Raw genomic sequence first — 22,771 nt, 5'->3', positions numbered from 1 at the left:
GAAAATTCTTCACATTTTCCTGGATTTTTGTATGTTGAGTTATTTTGAGGTTATATGTTAAGCATTTTGAATATTATTTTGTACAACTCTGGGAACTGTTCAGATTTTCTGGAGAGTGCTTTGTTTTGTTTTTTTAAATCGGGCAACCAGTTGGTTTAGATTTTGACTGTAAGTTCTATCTTGCCTATGTGAGTGGTTGTTTTACTGTCAGGTCAGTTTTCAAAGCCTTTGCTGTGCTCCATTGGTTTGCCTGATGCATATGCCAGTCAGAGGTTAATCTGGAAATTAGTAGGTCTTTTGAATGCTCATAACCTTTGCCATTCTACTTTGTGTCCATCTTGCACATAGAACTCAGAAGTAACTACAAGACTTATGCTGTTCATACACAGAAGTATGGGATCTCCTTTTCCAGTGCTTTCTTTTTGAAGTGTCTCCTGCACACTCTTCATCCCCCAGAGTCTTTTTTACTGAGGGTTTCTCAAGAAAGTAGGGTTTTCTGTACAGATGAGTTACTCCTTTGTATGGCCATGGAGATGGAGTTTCTCTTGGTGCATTAGCTTCCCATACTGATGCAGCTCTGTGACTAAAGCCCTCCCTTGGGGAAAAGTTGAAAGAGTAAAAGGATGAAACAAAAGAAAAACAATGAAAATTACTCCCAAACCTCTGGCTTGCAAGAACCCCTTTTATTAGTCTTATGGCCAGATACACAGGGATTTTCCTTAGTTTTTGCTGATTGAGGTACTGACTTTGCCTCTCTATGGGAGAATGGAGGGAGGAACAAAACGGTGTTCTCACCTCCACGTTGGTCACTTCTTAAGTCTTGAATTTCCTCCCCCAAATGACTGGTTTTCCTTATTATTCACATTCCTCAGAGAGTCACTTTCTGTTTTCTTGATAATTGTCCAGAGTAAACTCACAGTGAGAGAGACTGACAGATTACTCTGTCTTGGTTGGTACTAAAATTCCCAAATGCATTTAAGCCTCTCTCAAAAGTGTTACAGGCATACCTCATTTTATTGCACCTTGCTAATACTATGTTTTTTACAAATTGAGGGCTTTTGGTAACCCTGTATAGAGCAAGTCTATTGGCGCCAGTTTTCCAACAGCTTTTGCTCATTTCATGTCTCTCTGTCACATTTTGGTAATTCTCGCAAAATTTCAAACTTTTTAAATATTTTTATATGTGTTATGGTGATCTGTTATCAGTGATCTTTGGTGTTTCTATTGTAATTGTTTTGGAGTGCCACACACTGCACTTATATAAGATGGCAAACTTAATCGATAAACGTAGTGTGTGTTCTGATTGCTCCACCCCCTGTCCGTTCCTCTGTCTCTCTCCTTCTCTTCAGGCCTCCCTATTCCCTGAGACATAACAATGTTGAAATTAGGCCAGTTAATGACCCTCCGTTGGCCTCTAATTGTTCAATTGAACAGAAGAGTTGCACATCTCACTTTATTATTTATTTATTTTTTATAAATCAAAGTATAGTTGATCTACAATGTTTGTGTTAATTTCTGCTGTGCAGCAAAGTGATTCAGTTATACATATATATACATTTTTTTCATATTCTTTTCCATTATGGTTTAACTATACTGAATATAGTTCTCTGTGCTATACAGTAGGACCTTGTGGTTTATCCATCCTATATATAATAGCTTACATATGCTAACCCCAACCTCCAACTCCATCCCTCTCCCATTCCCCTCCCCCTTGGCAACCACCAATCTGTTCTCTAAGTCTATGAGTCTGTTTCTGTTTCGTAGGTAAATTCATTTGTGTCATACTTTAGATTCCACATATAAGTGATGTCATATGGTATTTGTCTTTCTCTTTCTCACTTCGCTTAGTATGATGATCTCTGGGTCCATCCATGTTGCTGCAAATGGCATTATTTCATTCTTTTTTATGGCTGAGTAGTATTCCATTGTATATATATGTACCACATTTTCTTTATCCATTCCTCTGTTGATGGACATTTAGATTTTATCCATGTCTTGACTATTGTGAATACTGCTGCTTTGAACATAGGGGTGTATGTATCTTTTTGAATTATAGTTTCGTCCAGATATATGCCCAGGAGTGGGATTGCTGGATCATATGGCAACTCTATTTTCAGTTTTTTGAGGAACCTCCATACTGTTTTCCATAGTGTCTACACCAACTTACATTTCCACCAACAGTGTAGGAGGGTTCCCTTTTCTCCACACCCTCTCCAGCATTTGTTATTTGTAGACTTTTTGATGATGGCCATTCTGAGCACTGTGAGGTGGTACCTCATTGTTGTTTTGATTTGCATTTCTCTAATAATTAGTTATGATGTTGAGCATCTTTTCATGTGGCACATCTAACTTTAAATCAAAAGCTAGAAATGATTATAGTTAGTGAAGAAGGCATGTTGAGAGTCAAGATAGGCTGAAAGCTAGGCCTCTTGCACCAAACACTTAGCCAAGTTGTGAATGCTAAGGAAAAGTTCTTGAAGGAAATTAAAAGTGTTATTCCAGTGAACACATGGATGATAAGAAAGTGGAATAGCCTTATTGCTGATATGAAGAAAGTTTTAGTGGTCTGGATAGAAGATCAAATATTCCCTTAAGCCAAAGCCTAATCCAAAGCAAGACCCTACCTCTCTTCAATTCTGTGAAAGCTGAGAGAGGTGAGGAAGTTGCAGAAGAAAAGTTTGAAGCTAGCAGAGGTTGACTCACGTAGTTTAAGAAAAGAAACTGTCTTTACAACATAAAAGTGCACAGTGAAGCTGCAAGTGCTGATTAGAAGCTGTTGCAAATTATCCAGAAGATCTAGCTAAGATAATGAAGGTGGCTCCACTAAACAACATATTTTCAATGTAGATGAAACAGTATTATGCCATCTAGGATTTCCATAACTAGAGAAGAGAAGTCAGTGCCTGGTTTCAAAGTTTTAAAGGACAGGCCGACTCTTGTTGGGGCTAAAGCAGCTGGTAACTTGAAATTGAAGCCAGTGCTCATTTGCCATTTTGAAAATTGTAGGGCCCTTAAGAATTATGCTAAATCCACTCTGCCTGTGCTCCTTAAATGGAACAACAAAGCCTGCATGACTGCACATCTGATTACAACATGGTTTGCTGAATATTTTAAGCCCACTGTTGAGACCTCCTGCTCAGAAAAAAAGATTCCTTTCAAAATAGTACTGCTCATTGACAATGCTCCTGGTCATCCAAGACCTCTGATGGAGAGAGACGATGAGATTAATGTTTTTTTCATGCCTGCTAATACAACATCCATTCTACAGCCTATAGATCAGGGAGTAATTTCAACTTTCAAATCTTATTATTTAAGAAATACATTTTGTAAGGCTATGTCTGCCATAGATAGTGCGATTCCTCTGATGAATCTGGGCAAAGTCAATTGAAAACAGAGAAATTGTTCATGAAAGGAAGAGTTAATAGATGGGGCAGACTTCACTGCTGTCTTACTTTAAGAAGTTGCTGCAGCCACCCCAAGCCTTCAGCAACCACCATTCTGATCAGTCAGCAGCCATCAACTTAGAGGCAAAACAGTCTACCAGTAAAAAGACTCAGATGATGGTTGCCATTTTTTAGCAATAAAATATTTTTTAATTAAGGTGTGTAAAATTTTTTTTTTTGGATATAACGCTACTGCCCGTTTAATAGACTGCAGTATAATGTAAACATGGATTTTACATGTATTGGGAAAACAGAAATTTTGTGACTCCCTTTATTACGGTACTTGCTTTATTGTGGTGGCCTGGAACAAAACCCTCAATACAGGAATGCCTGTATTTACTGTTTCTTAAATATATTTATCACTCCTTGACTGTTTGGTGATTTTACTTATAAAATATAGCCTTTATAATAATTTTATAGTAAGAATATTTTAAATTACTTTTAATGTATTTTACACAAAAATATTTAACATTTTTTATATTTGTTGTTTAATCAATTTTTAACCATTATTAACAATGGAAGTTATTTTTTCATTGCATAATTACTCAGTCCTTACAAATAATATTTTTCTGATTTGTATAATTTAAAAATAGTTTAATTCCTCATAAATGATGACTGAAGTTTTTTCCCCGACAGATCAACCATGTTGATCTAACTTCTCTAAGCCAGTTATAAGATAAAAAGTTTAAAAAATAGATAAATAAAAACAGTTTACCTCCAATTATATGTGCACATATTTGCATGTTAAAGAACTGTCAATACCTAGCAAGGTAATCAGAAAAGAGTTTCATGAGCCATTTTATAAGTTCTTTTGGGAAAATGTATTTTCCTTTTAAAATACATAACCTAAGAGTCATTTCCAATAAATAATCTTGCTTTTGAAATAGAATAATAAGCACATTCTTTAAAGGTTTTATCCCCTCCATATATGAGTTTGAAGAATTTAGGCTTTAGGACACCCTAAATTTAGCCTGATTTATTCCAAATTTTCATAGTTGTATATTTAATGTAAATGTAATATAAAAGTGCTGAATTTGAAATCTTGGTAAATTTTAAAAATTAATTTTACTTAACTCATACTGAATGAAATGCTTCCACTTCTTATCATCAGAGGACTAAAAATTGAACTGCAACATAATAAATAAACAGCATTATGATAACAGTTATCATTCCCATAAGTTATAACTCTACTAAGTATAATATCTCCTGGATCCAAATGAAATTAAAAGGCTTGTGTTGGCCAGCATCCCAGATGGACCCCAGTGATCTTTGGCTTCTATTATTCCCACACTTGTTTAGTTCCCCTGCTTCCCCATTGCTCCAGTCTGCATGATACCAGAATACTGTAGAAGTGAAGGTATGTCCCTTCTGAAATTAGTTTATCTGTCTTCATCATTCTCTTTCCATTCACTTGGTTTGGGAGAAGCTAGCTGTGTCATAAGCCCAAATGGTGGGGAACCGAATCCTCACGCCAAGAGCTGTGTTGAGTGAGCTTTGAAACGAATCCTTCAGCTCAGCTTTACTGTGACCTCTGAACCTTGAGACGGTGAGCCAAAAGCACCCAGCCAAGCTGCTTGGAGATTCCTGATTCTCAGAAACTATGTGACATAGTAAATTTTGTTGTTTTAAGTTGCTAAGTTTTGGGGCAATTTGCTGTGCAACAATAGCTAACTACTGTGACAAGGCCTGTTTTCTCTTTGATGAAGTTTAAAAGAAAAACTTATGTTTGATAATTAGCATTGTCAAAGTACACATCTTTGTGTTTAATCTTTTACCCTTTTTTAGACTTATCAAATAGTATAGATGTTTATGATAGTTTTGGGTGAAGCAGCATTCTCCCTTTTAATTCATTCTGTTTTCTGTAGGATCTAGACAGTAGTTCAGAAGTGCCTTCAGGAGTACCAGGTATGAATCATACTCATACTTGCACATTCTCACTAAAGACAGGCTTTCTTACTGTGTCAAACTCCTGGGCCTGTTTCCTTTATCTTTTACAATGAATTCTTTCTTAGGAAGCTTTGTGCAAATAGGTATACAGTGGACCCAGTCTGAAAAGCTCAGAAACATAAATCCTGCACTTTGAAATTGGTACTGACATTATTATAGATATGTAATGTGTTCTGTTTTTGGAAAAAATAATTTTGAACAAAAGAACTTACGGAGTGTTTAACCCAGACTTTAAAGATTTGTAGATGATAAACCTCACCAATCCTCTAGGGTAGTTGGATTTTTTAAGATTCAGGACTTTTTAATGGGACTTAAGATTCAGGTGATACTCAAAAAAACCAGAAAAACAAAAAAACAAAAACCTTTTCTTTACCTATTAACATTAATGAAACTTGTAATAAAACACTTAGTTATAAGTAAAAAATTCATTTCCTAAAGGCAGCTAGATAGTATTCAGAACAAGTTTTTTTTTTTTTTTTTAGTCTCCTACATTTTGACATGATTTTCCTAAGGGTCACTATTTTGATTTTTTGCTGAGTGTCACAGGAGACTATATAAATAAGGGCAATGTGTTTTGTTTGGTTTAATTGCCTTAGCTCTTCATCTTGAGGATATTTTCTTTTAAATTCGCTTTTGTTTTTTCTTGCCAAAAGGAATTTTCACAATAAATGTTGAGACTATAATTTTGTAGTTAGAAGAAATTCTTACTATCAGACTTTTAAGGAGAAAGGAACCATAGTTCCTTATTGTGAAGAACATCTCATTTATATTTGTCTTAGACATTTTCTTTTTTTTTTTTTTTTGGCCACACCACGCAGCTTGTGGATCTTAGTTCCTCTTAACAGGGATCAAACCCAGGCCCCTGGCAGTGAGAGCACCAAGTCCTAACCACTGGGCCGCCAGGGAATTCCATCTTACACATTTTCTTCCGGTACTTTTATTGATTTCTTTCTCCGAAAGATTATACTATTTTACCTTTTGACCTATGACCTATCCTATCTTAGGATATTAAGTTGATTTTAATGTTATTTCATCATATCTGTTGTATTACTTCCCTAGGACTGCCATAGCAGCGTACCACTACCTGCCTGGCTCCTACAATAGAAATTTATTCTCTCACAGTACTTCAGGCTTAGAAGCCCGGAGTAAGGTATTGGCAGGGCCATTCTCCCTCTGAAGACTCTAGGGAAGACTCCATCCTTGCTGCCTTCCTAGCTTCTGGTGGTTACGTAGCAGTCCTTGGCATTCTTTTACTTGTAGCTGCATCCAATTTCTGCCTCTCTCTACACATCGCCTTCTTCACTCTTTGCATCTGTAGCCAAGTCTCCCTCTCCTTATAAAGATATAAGTCATTGGATTTGGGGCCCATCCTATTCCAGTATGACCTCATCTTAACTTGATTACATCTGTAAAGACCCTATTTCAAAATAAGTTGACACTCATAGGTACCTAGTGTTAGGACTTCAACATATCTTTTTGGGGAAAACAATTTAACCCACAATACCTGTTCTATTTAATAACTAATAACTTAAGAACAGCATTATATTCCTTGTGCATTTTTCTTTTCTATGCTTTATATATTCAGTGTATCTTTATAGTATTTTAAACCTTAGGTATCCTTACAATTCAGACAGTTATATTAGATTCTGATATCTTACGTGTTGAAAATTATAACCATGGTGGTTACCGTTACGTCTTATTTTTAAAATGTAAATGGTTACTCCATTGAGAAAATTACTTTGAAATAAAGAAGAAGACCTCGCTTCTAAGGTAGCTGTTGTTCTGTTAGCTCTGGTTCATCTTTGTGACTACTCATACTTAATAGTCATAAAACACTGATATATAACCCTTGTTTGTAAAGGTTCTCAGTGATTGGTTGTGAGGTTATGGGATTAGTAGATGCTCCATAAATATTTGTTGTGGATTAACTTTGGCTTTGCCACGCTGTTAGAGTACAGTTCTACCACTTGATATTCTAATCTATAAGTACTATTTGACATGCAGACTTCTAATTACAGCTAGCCATCTCATCTCAGAATTGTGTATCTTAATTGCCTGAACAATGGTATGTGGACTGAAATAGCACATGATTCCTGTTGGAAAATAACGTGAAACAAATCAAATATTTCTATTTAAAACTGTTATTTTTTTGTTTTAGTAATGAGTCTCTTCTGTTTCTCTGGGAAGGCTAATAGATTCATCAGGTTTTAAACAACTTTTTTTAATGATTAATTTTTATTCAGAGGTTTCATATATTTAAAGAAATTTTCTGTTCTTGTGAAATTCTATTCATAGGAGATAAATGATCCTGTTCACACAGAGGAGGTCTCTATTCTTATGAAATAACATTCATAGAAGTGGTAGTTGTTGGAACCATTTTTATGTTTTTCACTCCTATTTAAAGATCACTGTATTAATAATCCTAAAAAGATTCTAAAATTTTATTATGCCTCCAGCTCTATATTTTGGTTTTCAATTCTGCTTTACACATTAGAATCACTCAGAAAGCTTTTTTTTTTTTAATTAATTTATTTATTTTTGGCTGTGTTGGGTCTTCATTGCGGTATGCGGGCTTCTCATTGCGGTGGCTTCTCTTGTTGTGGAGCATGGGCTCTAGGTGCGTGGGCTTCAGTAGTTGTGGCACGTGGGCTCAGTAGTTGTGGCTCGCAGGCTCTAGAGCTCAGGCTCAGTAGTTGTGGTGCACAGGCTTAGTTGCTCTGTGGCATGTGGGATCTTCCTGGACCAGGGCTTGAACCCGTGTCCCCTGCACTGGCAGGTGGATTCTTAACCACTGCGCTACAAGGGAAGCCCCCAGAGAGCTTTTTAAAAAACCACCAATACCTGGACCCCATCTGGGCACTGTCCTGACGAGACATTGGGACCCATAGAACGATGGGTTAGGAAGGCTTTTGTTGTTGTTATTGTTAATGTTTGTTATTAATCCTAATGTGCAACCAGGATCGTAACCTATATCGTGAAAGTCTGTTTGTATTCTAGTGTCTACTAAGACATTTTTGTTTAAAAATGATATGCTTGCTCTGGTAACTCACAAGATAACATCTCACTTTTATACTTCTGTTTTCAGATCTGACCTGCTCTGATCAGTCAGCTTTTCACTCCCTAATCCTTACAAATCTCAGTATATACCATTGGAATGGACTAAATATCAAATATTAAAGCAAAATTTTGAAGTTCAGCTAAGCAATTCTGTCACCTGTTACTTTAGACGTACTAAATCATACAACTAAGTTCCCATGTAAAATTTTAAAATCATGGAATTCTTAATTGAAAGATGAAATAAGAACTGATCCCACGTACTTTAAAAGATATTTGTGTATATATCATATATACAATCTGATATATATCGTACATGTGAAAATGTGTGTGTACGTGTGTATGTGAGGTTCTCAAGAGTGTAATAGGTTGGACGATAAACCATGTAGTTGCCCTACTCATACACGCACACACACACAATTTAAAGAATACTAAGGCAAATACACATGTATTTCAGATTGCTTTTTTTTAACCTGTCTTTTATGCCTTAGGTATGAGATGTATTGATTATATAATGTTTTCTGACTTTGAAACTAAGCTCTGTTGGTTTAAATATACTGTTCTATTATTCATTCATTCAGTTTAAACATTTTTGATCCTAGTAAACCAAAATGCTTAGATTAGTATGAAAAGACAGCTGTGGCAATAAGCAGACTTTCTCAGTTACAGAAGCATTGGCCTATGTATTGTTTATTTTCATTTTTATTGTTCCTTACTCTTAGTGAAGCTATGGTCTACCAACCTAGACAACTCGGTGGCAAGCATTGAGGCGAAGGCTAACGTGTGCTGTGTTAAATTCAGCCCCTCTTCTAGATACCATCTGGCTTTCGGCTGTGCAGGTAAGAAATGAAAGATTTGTCTTCTTTTCTCGTTGGTTTTCATGACTAAGATAAAAGAACGTTTTAAAATGAATAACTTTCTTTGTAGGTTTGAACTTTATTTTCATTATTATACTCTAAATTAGAACTATGTAGTGTGCCATTTTTACTCATTAATTGCTGTGCCTTAATTTCAGTGTTCTGTCTCCCATGTCTAATACATAGAGATGGGTTTGTTGATTATTTTTGTTGTTGTTCCTCTGAGTCTTTGCATGCATGAATAACGCTTATTTGTTTATAAACTTAGGTCATAATGATGTTTAAACAATGAAGCTGTATTGTTTAGACACAGGAAACCTTTTTTTTTTTTTAATTAAAGGAAACCTAATAATTCCTTCAACAATTATTTATTGAGTGCCTACTGTGCATAAAGCACCCATCTAGGGGCAGTGAATAAGACAGATAAAGTCTTGTATTGTGAGTACATGCTAACATAGTAAGTACTCAAAAAAAAAATCATACCAAAGAATTTTTTGTTAAAGTATTTTTCTTAACTAGGGTGACCAAATGTCTGGATTTGCCTGGAGCAGTCCTAGTTTATATTATATTTGTCTTACCATCATAATTACTGATAGGGATTTCTTTCATTCTCAAAAGTGTTATGGGTTGGAAGATAAATTATATGATCACTTTTACTCATAATTCCTTTGTCTTCTATATCTGATTTCCTACCTTGAATGTTTGCTAAAGCAGTAAACACCTGTAATTTAACTTTAGCATTGTTGAATCTCCTTGATTCTTGATTCCTTTTTTTATTGATAATCTCGAGTAAAAAAAAAAAAAAAGATAATCTAGCACCATATCATGAACACAATATTACCTTTTAAAAAGGTAAATTTAAATCTTAATGTATCATAACATCTTTTCCTTATTCCAACTTACTATTTATTTCACTTGCATACTGACATAATTCCATAATTAAATTCCAGGAGGGAGGGTATGGATGAACATGTATATGTGGGTAGAATTCTCTTTTCATTAGCAGATAGATTTTTTTTTTTTTCCCCACATGCTGCTCTTTTCCATTGGGACCTACTATTCCCTTATTTAAATCCCTGACTAGGGATTTTTGTCTCTGACTAGAAATGTTACTTTGGGCAAATTGATTAAGTTCTCTCCCCAAGTTCCTTATCCTTAAAATAGAGATAGCCTTTTGGGTCTCTTGCGAGGATTATGAAAGGAAGATGCTGTCTGTAAAGCTCTTCGAACATGATGCTCAATAATTACTTAGTTATTATTATTAATTCATATTTTATCAGTCATTTAATTAGAGTAGCTTTTTTAGTTTTTAATATTACAAACATACTCACCAATGGCCATCATTTTTTTTTTTTTGGTGCTCAGTTTTTATTTCTTTTTTAATATCTTTTTTGGAGTATAATTGCTTTACAATGGTGTGTTAGTTTCTGCTTTATAACAGAGTGAATCAGCTATACATATATCCCCATATCCCCTCCGTCTTGCATCTCCCTCCCACCCGCCCTATCCCACCCCCTAGGTGGTCACAGAGCACTGAACTGATCTCCCTGTGCTATGCTGCTGCTTCCCACTAGCTATCGATTTTACATTTGGTAGTATATATAGGTCCATGCCACTCTCTCACTTCGTCCCAGCTTACCCTTCCCCCTCCCCATGTCCTCAAGTCCATTCTCTATGTCTGCATCTTTATTCCTGTCCTGCCCCTAGGTTCTTCATAACCTTTTTTTTTTTTTAAGATTCCATATATATGTGTTAGCATATGGTACTGTTTTTCTCTTTCTGACTTACTTCACTCTGTAGGACACACACTAGGTCCATCCACCTCACGACAAATAACTGTTTCGTTTCTTTTTATGGCTGAGTAATATTCCATTGTATATATGTGCCACATCTTTATCCATTCATCTGTTGATGGACACTTAAGTTGCTTCCATGTCCTGGCTACTGTAAATAGAGCTGCAATGAACATTGTGGTACATGACTCTTTTGGAATTATGGTTTTCTCCAGGTATATGCCCAGTAGTGGGATTGCTGGGTTGTATGGTAGTTCTATTTTTAGTTTTTTAAGGAACCTCCATACTGTTCTCCATAGTGGCTGTATCAATTTACATTCCCACCAACAGTGCAAAAGGGTTCCCTTTTCTCCACACGCTTTCCAGCCTTTATTGTTTGTAGATTTTTTGATGATGGCCATACTGACTGGTGTGAGGTGATACCTCATTGTAGTTTTGATTTGCATTTCTCTAATGATTAGTGATGTTGAGCATCCTAACATATGTTTGTTGGCAATCTGTATATCTTCTTTGGAGAAATGTCTATTTAGGTCTTCTGCCCATTTTTGGATTGGGTTTTTGTTTTTTTTGATATTGAGCTGCATGAGCTGCTTGTGAGTTTTGAGATTAATCCTTTGTCAGTTGCTTCATTTGCAAATATTTTCTCCCATTCTGAGGGTTGTCTTTTCGTCTTGTTTATGGTTTCCTTTGCTGTGCAAAAGCTTTTAAGTTTCATTAGGTCCCATTTGTTTATTTTTGTTTTTATTTCCATTTCTCTAGGAGGTGTGTCAAAAAGGATCTTGCTGTGATTTATGTCATGGAGTGTTCTGCCTATGTTTTCCTCTAAGAGTTTGATAGTGTCTGGCCTTACATTTAGGTCTTTAATCCATTTTGAGTTTATTTTTGTGTATGGTGTTAGAGAGTGTTCTAATTTTATTCTTTTACATGTAACTGTCCAGTTTTCCCAGCACCAGTTACTGAAGAGGCTGTCTCTTCTCCATTGTATATTCTTCCATCCTTTATCAAAGATATGGTGACCATATGTGTGTGGGTTTATCTCTGGGCTTTCTATCCTATTCTGTTGATCTATATTTCTGTTTTTGTGCCAGTACCATACTCTCTTGATTACTGTAGCTTTGTAGTATAGTCTGAGGTCCGGGAGCCTGATTCCTCCAGACCGTTTTTCTTTCTCAAGATTGCTTTGGCTATTCGGGGTCTTTTCTGTTTCCATACAAATTGTGAAATTTTTTGTTCTAGTTCTGTGAAAAATGCCAGTGGTAGTTTGATAGGGATTGCACTGAATCTGTAGATTGCTTTGGGTAGTATAGTCCTTTTCACAATGTTGATTCTTCCAATCAAAGAACATGGTATATCTCTCCATCTGTTTGTATCATCTTTAATTTCTTTCATCAGTGTCTTATCGTTTTCTGCTTACAGGTCATTTGTCTCCTTAGGTAGGTTTATTCCTAGGTATTTTATTCTTTTTGTTGCAATGGTAAATGGGAGTGTTTCCTTAATTTCTCTTTCTGATTTCATCATGAGTGTATAGGAATGCAAGAGATTTCTGTGCATTCATTTTGTATCCTGCAACTTTACCAAATTCATTGATTAGCTCTGGTAGTTTTCTGGTGGCATCTTTAGGATTCTCTATGTATAGTATCATGTCATCTGCAAACAGTGACAGCTTTACATCTCCTTTTCTGATTTGTATTCCTTTTATTTCTTTTTCTTCTCTCATTGCTTTGGCTTAAACCTCCAAAACTATGTTGAATAATAGTGGTGAGAGTGGACAACCTTGTCTTGTTCTTGATCTTAGAGGAAATGCTTTCAGTTTTTCACCATTGAGGACGATGTTGGCTGTGGGTTTGTCATATATGGCCTTTATTATGTTGAGGTAAGCTCCCTCTATGCCTACTTTTTGGAGGGTTTTTATCATAAATGGGTGTTGAAATTTGTCGAAAGCTTTTTCTACATCTATTGAGATGATCATATGGTTTTTCTCCTTCAACCTGTTAATATGGTTTATCACATTGATTGATTTGCATATACTGAAAAATCCTTGCATTCCTGGGGTAAATCCCACTTGATCGTGGTGTGTGATCCTTTTAATGTACTGTTGGATTCTGTTTGCTAGTATTTTGTTGAGGATTTTTGCGTCTATGTTCATCAGCGATATTGGCCTGTAGTTTTCTTTCTTTGTGACATCTTTGTCTGGTTTTGGTATCACAGTGATGGTGGCCTCATAGAATGAGTTTGAGAGTGTTCCTCCCTCTGATATCTTTTGAAAGAGTTTGAGAAGGATAGGTGTTAGGTCTTCTCTAAATGTTTGATAGAATTCGCCTGTGAAGCCATCTGGTCCTCGGCTTTTTTTTCTTGGAAGAGTTTTAATCACAGTCTCAATTTCAGTGCTTGTGATTGGTCTGTTTATATTTTCTTTTTCTTCCTGGTTTAGTCTTGGACAGTTGTGCTTTTCTAAGAATTTGTCCATCTCTTCCAGGTTGTCCATTTTATTGGCATATAGTTGCTTGTAGTAATCTCTCATGATCCTGTGTATTTCTGCAGTGTCATTTGTTACTTCTCCTTTTTCATTTCTAATTATGTTGATTTGAGTCTTCTCCCTTTTTTTCTTGATGAGTCTGGCTAATGGTTTATCAATTTTGTTTATCTTCTCAAAGAACCAACTTTTAGGGTTATTGATCTTTGCTATTGTTCCTTCATTTCTTTTTTTCTTTTCTTTTTTTCTTATAGTCATGTCATGAGGAAGGTCTTATTTCTTTTTTTTAATCTAATTTAATTTTATTTATTTTTTTATACAGCAGGTTCTTATTAGTTATCCATTTTATACATATCAGTATATATATGTCAAACCAGTCTCCCAATTTATTCCACCACCACCCCGACCACCGCCACTTTCCCCCCGTTGGTGTGTCCACATGTTTGTTCTCTACATCTGTGTCTCAATTTCTGCCCTGAAAACCAGTTCATCTGTACCATTTTTCTAGGTTCCACATATATGCGTTAATATACGATATTTGTTTTTCTCTTTCTGACTTACTTCACTCTGTATGACAGTCTCTAGAACCATCCACGTCTCTACAAATGACCCAATTTCGTTCCTTTTTATGGCTGAGTAATATTCCATTGTATATACGTACCACATCTTCTTTATCCATTCATCTGTCAATGGGCATTTAGGTTGCCTCCATGACCTGCCTATTGTAAATAGTGCTGCAATGAACATGGGGTGCATGTGTCTTTTTGAATTATGGTTTTCTCAGGGTATATGCCCAGTAGTGGGATTGCTGTGTCATATGGTAGTTCTATTTTTAGTTTTTTAAGGAACCTCCATACTGTTCTCCATAGCGGGTATATCAATTTACATTCCCACCAACAGTGCAAGAGGTTTCCCTTTTCTCCACACCATCTCCAGTATTTGTTGTTTGTAGATTTTCTTATGATGCCCATTCTAACTGGTATGAGGTGATATCTCATTGTAGTTTTGATTTGCATTTCTCTAATAATTAGTGATGTTGAGCAGCTTTTCATGTGCTTCTTGGCCATCTGCATGTCTTCTTTGGAGAAGTGTCTATTTAGGTCTTCAGCCCATTTTTGGATTGGGTTGTTTGTTTTTTTAATACTGAGCTGCATGAGCTGTTTATATATTTTGGGGATTAATCTTTTGTCCGTTGTTTCATTTGCAAACATTTTCTCCCATTCTGAGGGTTCTCTTTTCATCTTGTCTTTAGTTTCCTTTGCTGTGCAAATGCTTTTAAGTTTCATTAGGTCCTATTTGTTTTTTTTTTCTTTTTATTTCCATTACTCTAGGAAGTGGATCACAAAAGATCTTGCTGTGATTTATGTCAAAGAGTGTTCTTCCTATGTTTTCCTCTAAGAGTTTTATCGTGTCTGGTCTTACATTTAGGTCTCTTATCCAGTTTGAGTTTATTTCTGTGTATGGTGTTAGGGAGTGTTCTAATTTCATTCTTTTACCTGTAACTGTCCAGTTTTCCAAGCACCATTTACTGAAGAGACTTTTTTCACCATTATATATCCTTGCCTCGTTTGTCATAGAGTAGTTGACCGTAGGTTTGTGGATTTATTTCGAGGCTTTCTATCCTGTTCCATTGATCTCTATTTCTGTTTTTGTGCCAGAACCATATTGTCTTGGTTACTGTAGCATTGTAGTATAGTCAGAAGTCAGGGAGTCTGATTCCTCCAGCTCTGTTTTTTTCCCACAAGACTGCTTTGGCTATTCGGGGTCTTTTGTGTCTCCATACAAATTTTAAGATTTTTTGTTCTAGTTCTGTAAAAAATGCCTTTGGTAATTTGACAGGGATTGCACTGAATCTGTAGATTGCTTTGGGTAGTATAGTCGTTTTCACAATATTGATTCTCCCAATCCAAGAACAAGGTATATCTCTCCATCTTTTTGTGTTGTCTTTAATTTATTTCATCAGTGTCTTATAGTTTTCTGCATACAGGTGTTTTGTCTCCCTACCTAGGTTTATTCCTAGGTATTTTATTTTTTTTTTGTTGCAGTGGTAAATAGGAGTGTTTCCTTAATTTCTCTTTCAGATTTTTCGTCATTAGTGTATAGGAATGCAAGAGATTTCTGTGCATTAATTTTGTATCCTGCTACTTAACCAAATTCATTGATTAACTCTAGTAGTTTTCTGGTGGCATCTTTAGGATTCTCTTTGTATAGTATCATGTCATCTGCAAACAGTGACACTTTTACTTCTTCTGTTCCAATTTGTATTCCTTTTATTTCTTTTTCTTCTCTGATTGCCATGGCTAGGGCTTCCAAAACTATGTTGAATAATAGTGGTGAGAGTGGACATCCTTGTCTCGTTCCTGATCTTAGAGGAAATGCTTTCAGTTTTTCACCATTGAGAATGATGTTTGCTGTGGGTTTGTCATATATGGCCTTTATTATGTTGAGGTAGGTTCCGTCTATGCCCACTTTCTGGAGAGTTTTTATCATAAATGGGTGTTGAATTTTGTCACAAGCTTTTTCTGCATCTATTGTGGTGATCATTTGGTTTTTGTTCTTCAATTTGTTAATATGGTGTATCACATTGATTGATTTGTGTATATTGAAGAATCCTTGCATCCCTGGGATAAATCCCACTTGATCATGGTGTATGATCCTTTTATTGAGTTGTTGGATTCTGTTAACTAGTATTTTGTTGAGGATTTTTTCATGTATAATCATGATTGATATTTTTCTGTAAATTTCTTTTTTGGTAGTATCTTTGTCTGGTTTTGGTATCAGGGTGATGGTGGCCTCGTATAGTGAGTTTGGGAGTGTTCCTTCCTCTTCCTTTTTTTGGAAGAGTTTGAGAAGGATGGGTGTTAGCTCTTCTCTAAATGTTTGATAGAATTCCCCTGTGAAACCATGTGGTCCTGGACTTTTGTTTGTGGAAGGTTTTTAATCACAGTTTCAATTTCATTACTTGTGATTGGTGTGTTCATATTTTCTATTATTTCCAGGTTCAGTCTTGGAAGGCTATACCTTTCTAAGAATTTGTCCATTTCTTCCAGGTTGTCCATTTTATTGGCAGAGTTGCTTGTAGTAGTCTCTTAGGATGCTTTGTATTTCTGTGGTGTCGGTTGTAACTTCTCCTCTTTCATTTCTAATTTTATTGATTTGAGTCCTCTCCCTCTTTTTCTTGATGAGTCTGGCTAATGGTTTATCAATTTTGTTAATCTTCTCAAAGAACCAGCTTTTAGTTTTATTGATGTTTGCTATTGTATTCTTTGTTTCTATTTCATTTATATTTGTTCTGATTTTTATGATTTCTGCTAACTTTGGGTTTTGTTTGTTCTTTCTTTAGTTCCTTTAGGTGTAAGGTTAGGTTGTTTATTTGAGATTTTTCTTGTTTCTTGAGGTAGGATTGTATAGCTATAAACTTCCCTCTTAGAACTGCTTTTGCTGCATCCCATAGGTTTTGGATTGTCGTGTTTTCATTTTCATTTGTCTCTAGGTATTTTTTGATTTCCTCTTTGTTTTCTTCAGTGATCTCTTGGTTATTTAGTAACGTATTTTTTAGCCTCCATGTGTTTGTGTTTTTTACGTTTTTCTCCCTGTAATTGATTTCTAATTTCATAGCGTTGTGGTCAGAAAAGATGCTTGATATGATTTCAGTTTTCTCAGATTTACTGAGGCTTGAATTGTGACCCAAGATGTGATCTATCCTGGAGAATGTTCCGTGCGCACTTGAGAAGAAAGTGTTATCTGCTGTTTTTGGATGGAATGTCCTATAAATATCAACTAAATCTATCAGGTCTATTGTGTCATTTAAAGCTTGTGTTTCCTTATTAATTATCTGTTTGGATGATCTGTGATTTGTTGTAAGTGAGGTGTTAAAGTCCCCCACTACTATTGTGTCACTTGATTTCCTCTTTTATAGCTGTGAGCAGTTGCCTTATGTATTGAGGTGCTCCTATGTTGGGTGCATATATATCTATATTTGTTATATCTTCTTCTTGGATTGATCCCTTGATCATTATGTAGTGTCCTTCCTTGACTCTTGTAATAGTCTTTATTTTAAAATCTATTTTGTCTGATATGAGAATTGCTACTCCAGCTTTCTTTTGACTTCCATTTGCATGGAATATCTTTTTCCATCCCCTCACTTTCAGTCTGTATGTGTCCCTAGGTCTGAAGTGGGTTTCTTGTAGACAACATATATACGGTTCTGTTTTTGTATCCATTCAGCAGAACAAGATTTTTGACATAAGGGTAACGGTGTTTATTAATTGTCTTGTTAGTTGATTACTACATGATGTTTTTTTATTGAGTAAAAACAGGTAGAAAAACCATTTTTTTCCAATTCATCTTCTCTAAAGCCAGTTTGAGAGAACATTGTAAGACTAAAGTAAATAGAACTACTAACAATCTGTGGTTTTAATAGAATGGTAGAGTTGCTTGCTTACTTACTTGAAGCATTTTGCAAGTTTTAAAACTGGAATTAGTGTAACAGGTAGGAAATGGGGGTACTCCTAAGTTATACTCTTTTATGTAATAATAGTTTTGTTTCTCCCCCCAGAAATTAGTGATATATATCAAAGGTAAGATTCGTATTATTCTGATTCAAGATTGATATTTATACTAATAAGATATTCACTGGGAAGGAATAATGTTTCTATAACAAACAAACAGGAATTCTGAAATATTCTATTTAAACTGGGTTCTCAACAAACATTTTCAGTTTTGGTTGCTGTAAACTCTTTGTTACTCTCAGCAAACTAAACAGTTCATACACATAAACATATACCATTTGTTTTCCCATTTTCAATACTTTCTAGTTTTTGTGATTTGATATGTGATAACTCTTAGTCTTCCAAAGGAAAAAATAACCTTTTTGTTTGGTTTGGTTTTGTTGATTAATTAATTTTTAAGTACTGATATTACTTTCCTGACTCTCAAACTTGCAGTGGTTTCTTATTGTTTAAAGAATAAACACAGAGTCCTCTGCTTTCTGTTCTAGGCGCTCCATGATTGCCTTCAGCATTCCTTATACTTGACTTATGTTGTTTATTCTTTGAAAATTTTCACTCAGAAGAATTTTTATAAAGCTTCATCTTTCGTAAAGATTTCTTGATTCTCAGTAAAGTTGAGACTATGTATCTTACATATGTATCTTCCACTTTTTAAAATGTATGTAATCATTTAAAAATTGTTTATATTTAATTATACAAATAGTACAAGGTTAAATCCTCACTCTCAACTTTCATATGTTACAGATAAAGCTTAAGTTCCCCTTGATCACACATTATTAAACTGTCTCTTCAGAGGTACTTCTTAAAATACTTTTACAAGTGTCTTTCCATAGATAGGGAGCCCAATACTTATTGGAGATGCCCAATAAGTATTTTTCTTTTTTAGAATTTTTTTTGGTTTTAAAAATCAAGATGGATTCTAAAAGATGAACATGCACATTATGTAAAATATACATAGTTTTAGGTTATCTTTAGATCTCTGACTTGAATTTTTGGACTACCTTCTGCTCTTCCATGCCCTCCTCCTATATATGTCCCCAAAATATAATTCATCCCTTTCAACTTAAGAACCTGGTGTTTAGTTTAGTTTCATTTTATAGAGCTAACATGGAGAAACTTGATAGATATGTAACTGCTCGGGTTATCTTTTATTACATTTTTTCTATCTTATTTATTTAATGGGAAATATTTTAGGTTTGTTAGGTTCATAAATCTGCCTTGTTTTTTATTTTATATAGTAGTTGTCAGTGGGGATGTCTTTTCCTTCACATTTAAATAAATGTCTGAACATTTATTTAATAAATCTTAATTAGCATCACAGCATTCATGAACATGTGTTTCAGTTATCTATACTACATCAAGGACATTTTGTTTTCAAGTTTCTAAGTAATCTGTGTGAATGCAAATGGAAGTGGCGTGCATAATGCCAATATTCAAGAAACAAACTATTCTATTATTTTGTTGTAAAATCTACTTTTGATAGTCTAGAATTTAAGAACAACTTTGAGGCGCCTAGTAAATCTTTCACCTGTTTATGTCTGTCTTGCCTTCCAGGCTGTAAGTGTCGTTTAGCTAGATCTTTTTAAAAAATGAGCTTCACAGGAAATTTTATATTCATATTAAATGCAGAGATATTTTAAAGTCAGGCACTTATTATTCAGTTGTTACTAATATGATAGACATGATCATTCATTTTTTGAAACTAATATTGAGCAGTCACTACAAACACGGGGAAGTACGAAATACATGATACGCTTTCTAGAAAGATCATTAAAATAATAGAAGCAAAGCACAAAATTCAAATTATTATTGGGGTCAGGGGGGAGGAGTAGAATATTTGGCTAATCAAAAAGAAAATGAGAATGGAAAGGGGGGACGCATAGAAAATTTGGGATAGTTAAAAAACAGAAAATAAGCTGATAGAAATTCAGATGTATCCAATTATTATAAATGGAAACGACTTAACAGCTGCAAGTTAAAGGTGCAGATTAACAGACTAGTTAAAATGTTCAAAATGCAATAATATACTCTTTACAAGAGACACATTTAAAACAAGGATAAGGAAAGGTAAATGAAAACAGTTTTATTTTTGCACAGGAATAGATAGACTAGTGGAACAGAACCAAAAATAGACTTACAAATGCATGGATATTTGATACCTGGCAAAGATCGTATTGCATAGGAGTTTGGAAAATATGGAATTTTCATAGTTGGACAATTGGTGTGGGAAAATGATGTCGTAATTCATACGCCATACAGTACACAATCGATTCCAGGTGACCAAACAACCTAGATGTGAATAGCAAAACTGTAAAGTATTTAGAAAATGAGTTAAGAGAGAATATCTTCATGATCTTATAATAGGGAAGGCTTTAAGATACAAAAAGTATAAGCCATAAATGAAAGGTAGATAAATTTGGCTACAGTAAAATTAAAAACTTCTGTTTACCAAAAAATACCTGGAAAATAATTTCTTAAAAAGTCATTAATTGGGAGAAAATATGTAGAACACATATAAATGACAGAAATCTTTATATTACATGAAGAACTCTTTCAAATAAATAAGGAAATGATAAATACATCCTACAGCTTTGCTCTTCAAAGCGTATTCTGCACAGCATCAGCATCAGCATCACCTAGGAGCCTGTAAGAAATGCAAATTCTAACACCCTGACCAAGACCTACTGAATCAGAATTTCTGAAGGTGTACCCCAGGAACCTGTTTTTTAACAGGCTCCCCAGGTAATTCTTATGCACTCTAAAGTTTGAGAAACCTTGCCCTAGAGAAACATGTATTTAAATAATGTATGTAGTTGCATTATTTGCATATTCACACTGTAGAACATATTTAACAGTGAAAATGAATGAACTGCAGCTCCATGAACTGATGTGGATGAGTAACAAGCATAAATGTTGAATGAAAGTCACAGAAAAACACACATTACAATTCTATTCATGAGCATGCAAAACAAACTACACTGTTTAGGAATATGTACATTGACCATAGGAATATGTGGTCAAACCATTTAAAAAAAAAAAAGAAATAATTGTTCTAACTTCAAATATAGCAGTTACCTCTCAGAAGGAGGAAAAAAAAATGTGATGCACAGGAGACTTTAATATTGTAGTTGTAACCACTGTAGTAGTTACAAAGATGTTGAAACTTTTCACATGTTTTATAAACTGTCTATATGCAGGCTACTTTCCAAATCAGAAAGAAATTTTTTTAAAAAGATGGAAAAGATGTAGACTAATTTAAACAAATGCTAAAAATTAGCATATAGAAAATTCATAAAATATATCATTAAATACTTTTAAGATATTACAATAGAAACTTCTTATAATTGAGTTTTTGGCAGTTATAAGTGAAAATGGTTTAAGTGAATAAACATACATGGTAGTCTCTCTTAAGTTGTTTGTTTTTTTTTTTAATAAAAGATTGAGACTTCATCAATTTTTGCCGTTTCTCTTCCCAGTAAGCCACTGACACTCCAGTTTCAGCTACATCATTTATGTTCCTTTCTGCAAGCACCTACAGACAGCTAGGATGGGTTATGTTTAAGGGAATTTTTAGAATAAGCTTAATGCCAGAATAAATAAGATTGTCATTGTTTATTCAGATATTCACTCAATAAGAGAAGGTTTTTACATCCTGATATATGTGATTTACTTAAAGAGTTCCAGAAAATGTGTTTTTCCTCATTGAGGTTTTAAAAAATTGACTTCTAAATGTGGCTTACTGTTGTAGATTTTTGTAAATCTGTCATATGAAATACTTTAAATATTTTTGAAAACCTATGTTAAAAAATTGAAATCATTTTTTCTGAATTTAAATATTTATTTGGTGTTTTCACATTTTGTTTGCAAGGTTAGTTTTTTTTTTTAATATATTGATACTAAACACAGTAGTAGAGTGATGAATCATGTAATTTATAGATTATTTCTTTAGTGGGAGAATTAGAATGAGGATTGGAGAAGAGGCTATATAATAAAGGGCTGCTCCAGAAAATATAAAATTTGGGTACTAGTGTCTGAGTTGGATATCATTAGACGGAGACCATGGTTAAAATATTATCTTAAAGGGCTTAATTGAATTAAATAAAATGTGACTTTTCTTTTTCCCCCTAGAGATCTTAGTTTAAAATAGAACATATAGATTGCCATGTCAGTATTACAAACCAAAAGCTCGAAAGCCTATCTAAGCTAGCTTTGTTTCCGTTTAGTGATAATTATTTCATCTTTCTGTGACCGTCTAAGGTGTAAATTCAGTGCTTGCACCTCTTAGTATTTTAAGAGTTACTTCTTCCTCTAGTGTTTCTGAATTCATCTTAAGCTATATAAACTGTTTTAGACTCTACAAATTTTACTTTAACAACAGAACCAATTTAATTGGTCTCTATTAATCAATATTAAGCTATTATAAGATGCTGGGGCTTCCCTGGTGGCGCAGTGGTTGAGAATCTGCCTGCCAATGCAGGGGACACGGGCTCGAGCCCTGGTCTGGGAAGATCCCACATGCCGCGGAGCAACTCGGCCCGTGAGCCACAGTTACTGAGCCTGCGCGTCTGGAGCCTGCGCTCGGCAACGAGAGGCCGCGATAGTGAGAGGCCCGTGCACCGCGATGAAGAGTGGCCCCCGCACCGCGATGAAGAGTGGCCCCCGCTTGCCACAACTAGAGAAAGCCCTCGCACAG

At 34.9% G+C, this 22,771-nt stretch overlaps 1 protein-coding gene and 1 non-coding gene across 4 annotated transcripts in view; both read left to right on the top strand.

Annotated features, from left to right (window-relative positions):
- COP1 (COP1 E3 ubiquitin ligase) overlaps nt 1–22,771 on the top strand; it is a 273,507-nt gene that overhangs the window by 160,444 nt on the left and 90,292 nt on the right. For all 3 annotated transcript variants that reach the window (XM_068541298.1, XM_068541299.1, XM_068541297.1), the window contains one exon: nt 9,167–9,283. In XM_068541298.1, the coding sequence (XP_068397399.1) occupies nt 9,167–9,283 (117 nt within the window). The remainder of the gene's footprint in view (nt 1–9,166; nt 9,284–22,771) is intronic.
- Nucleotides 4,042–4,124, top strand: LOC137763220 (small nucleolar SNORD12/SNORD106). The gene has a single exon (XR_011073774.1). It is a non-coding gene; the product is annotated as a small nucleolar SNORD12/SNORD106 (small nucleolar RNA).

The sequence above is a fragment of the Eschrichtius robustus genome, chromosome 3 (genome assembly GCF_028021215.1).
Source record: "Eschrichtius robustus isolate mEscRob2 chromosome 3, mEscRob2.pri, whole genome shotgun sequence".
In the NCBI taxonomy this organism is placed as follows: domain Eukaryota; kingdom Metazoa; phylum Chordata; class Mammalia; order Artiodactyla; family Eschrichtiidae; genus Eschrichtius; species Eschrichtius robustus.
The sequence above is the reverse complement of the archived record's forward strand: the minus strand, read 5'-3'. Positions and strand labels throughout refer to the sequence as shown.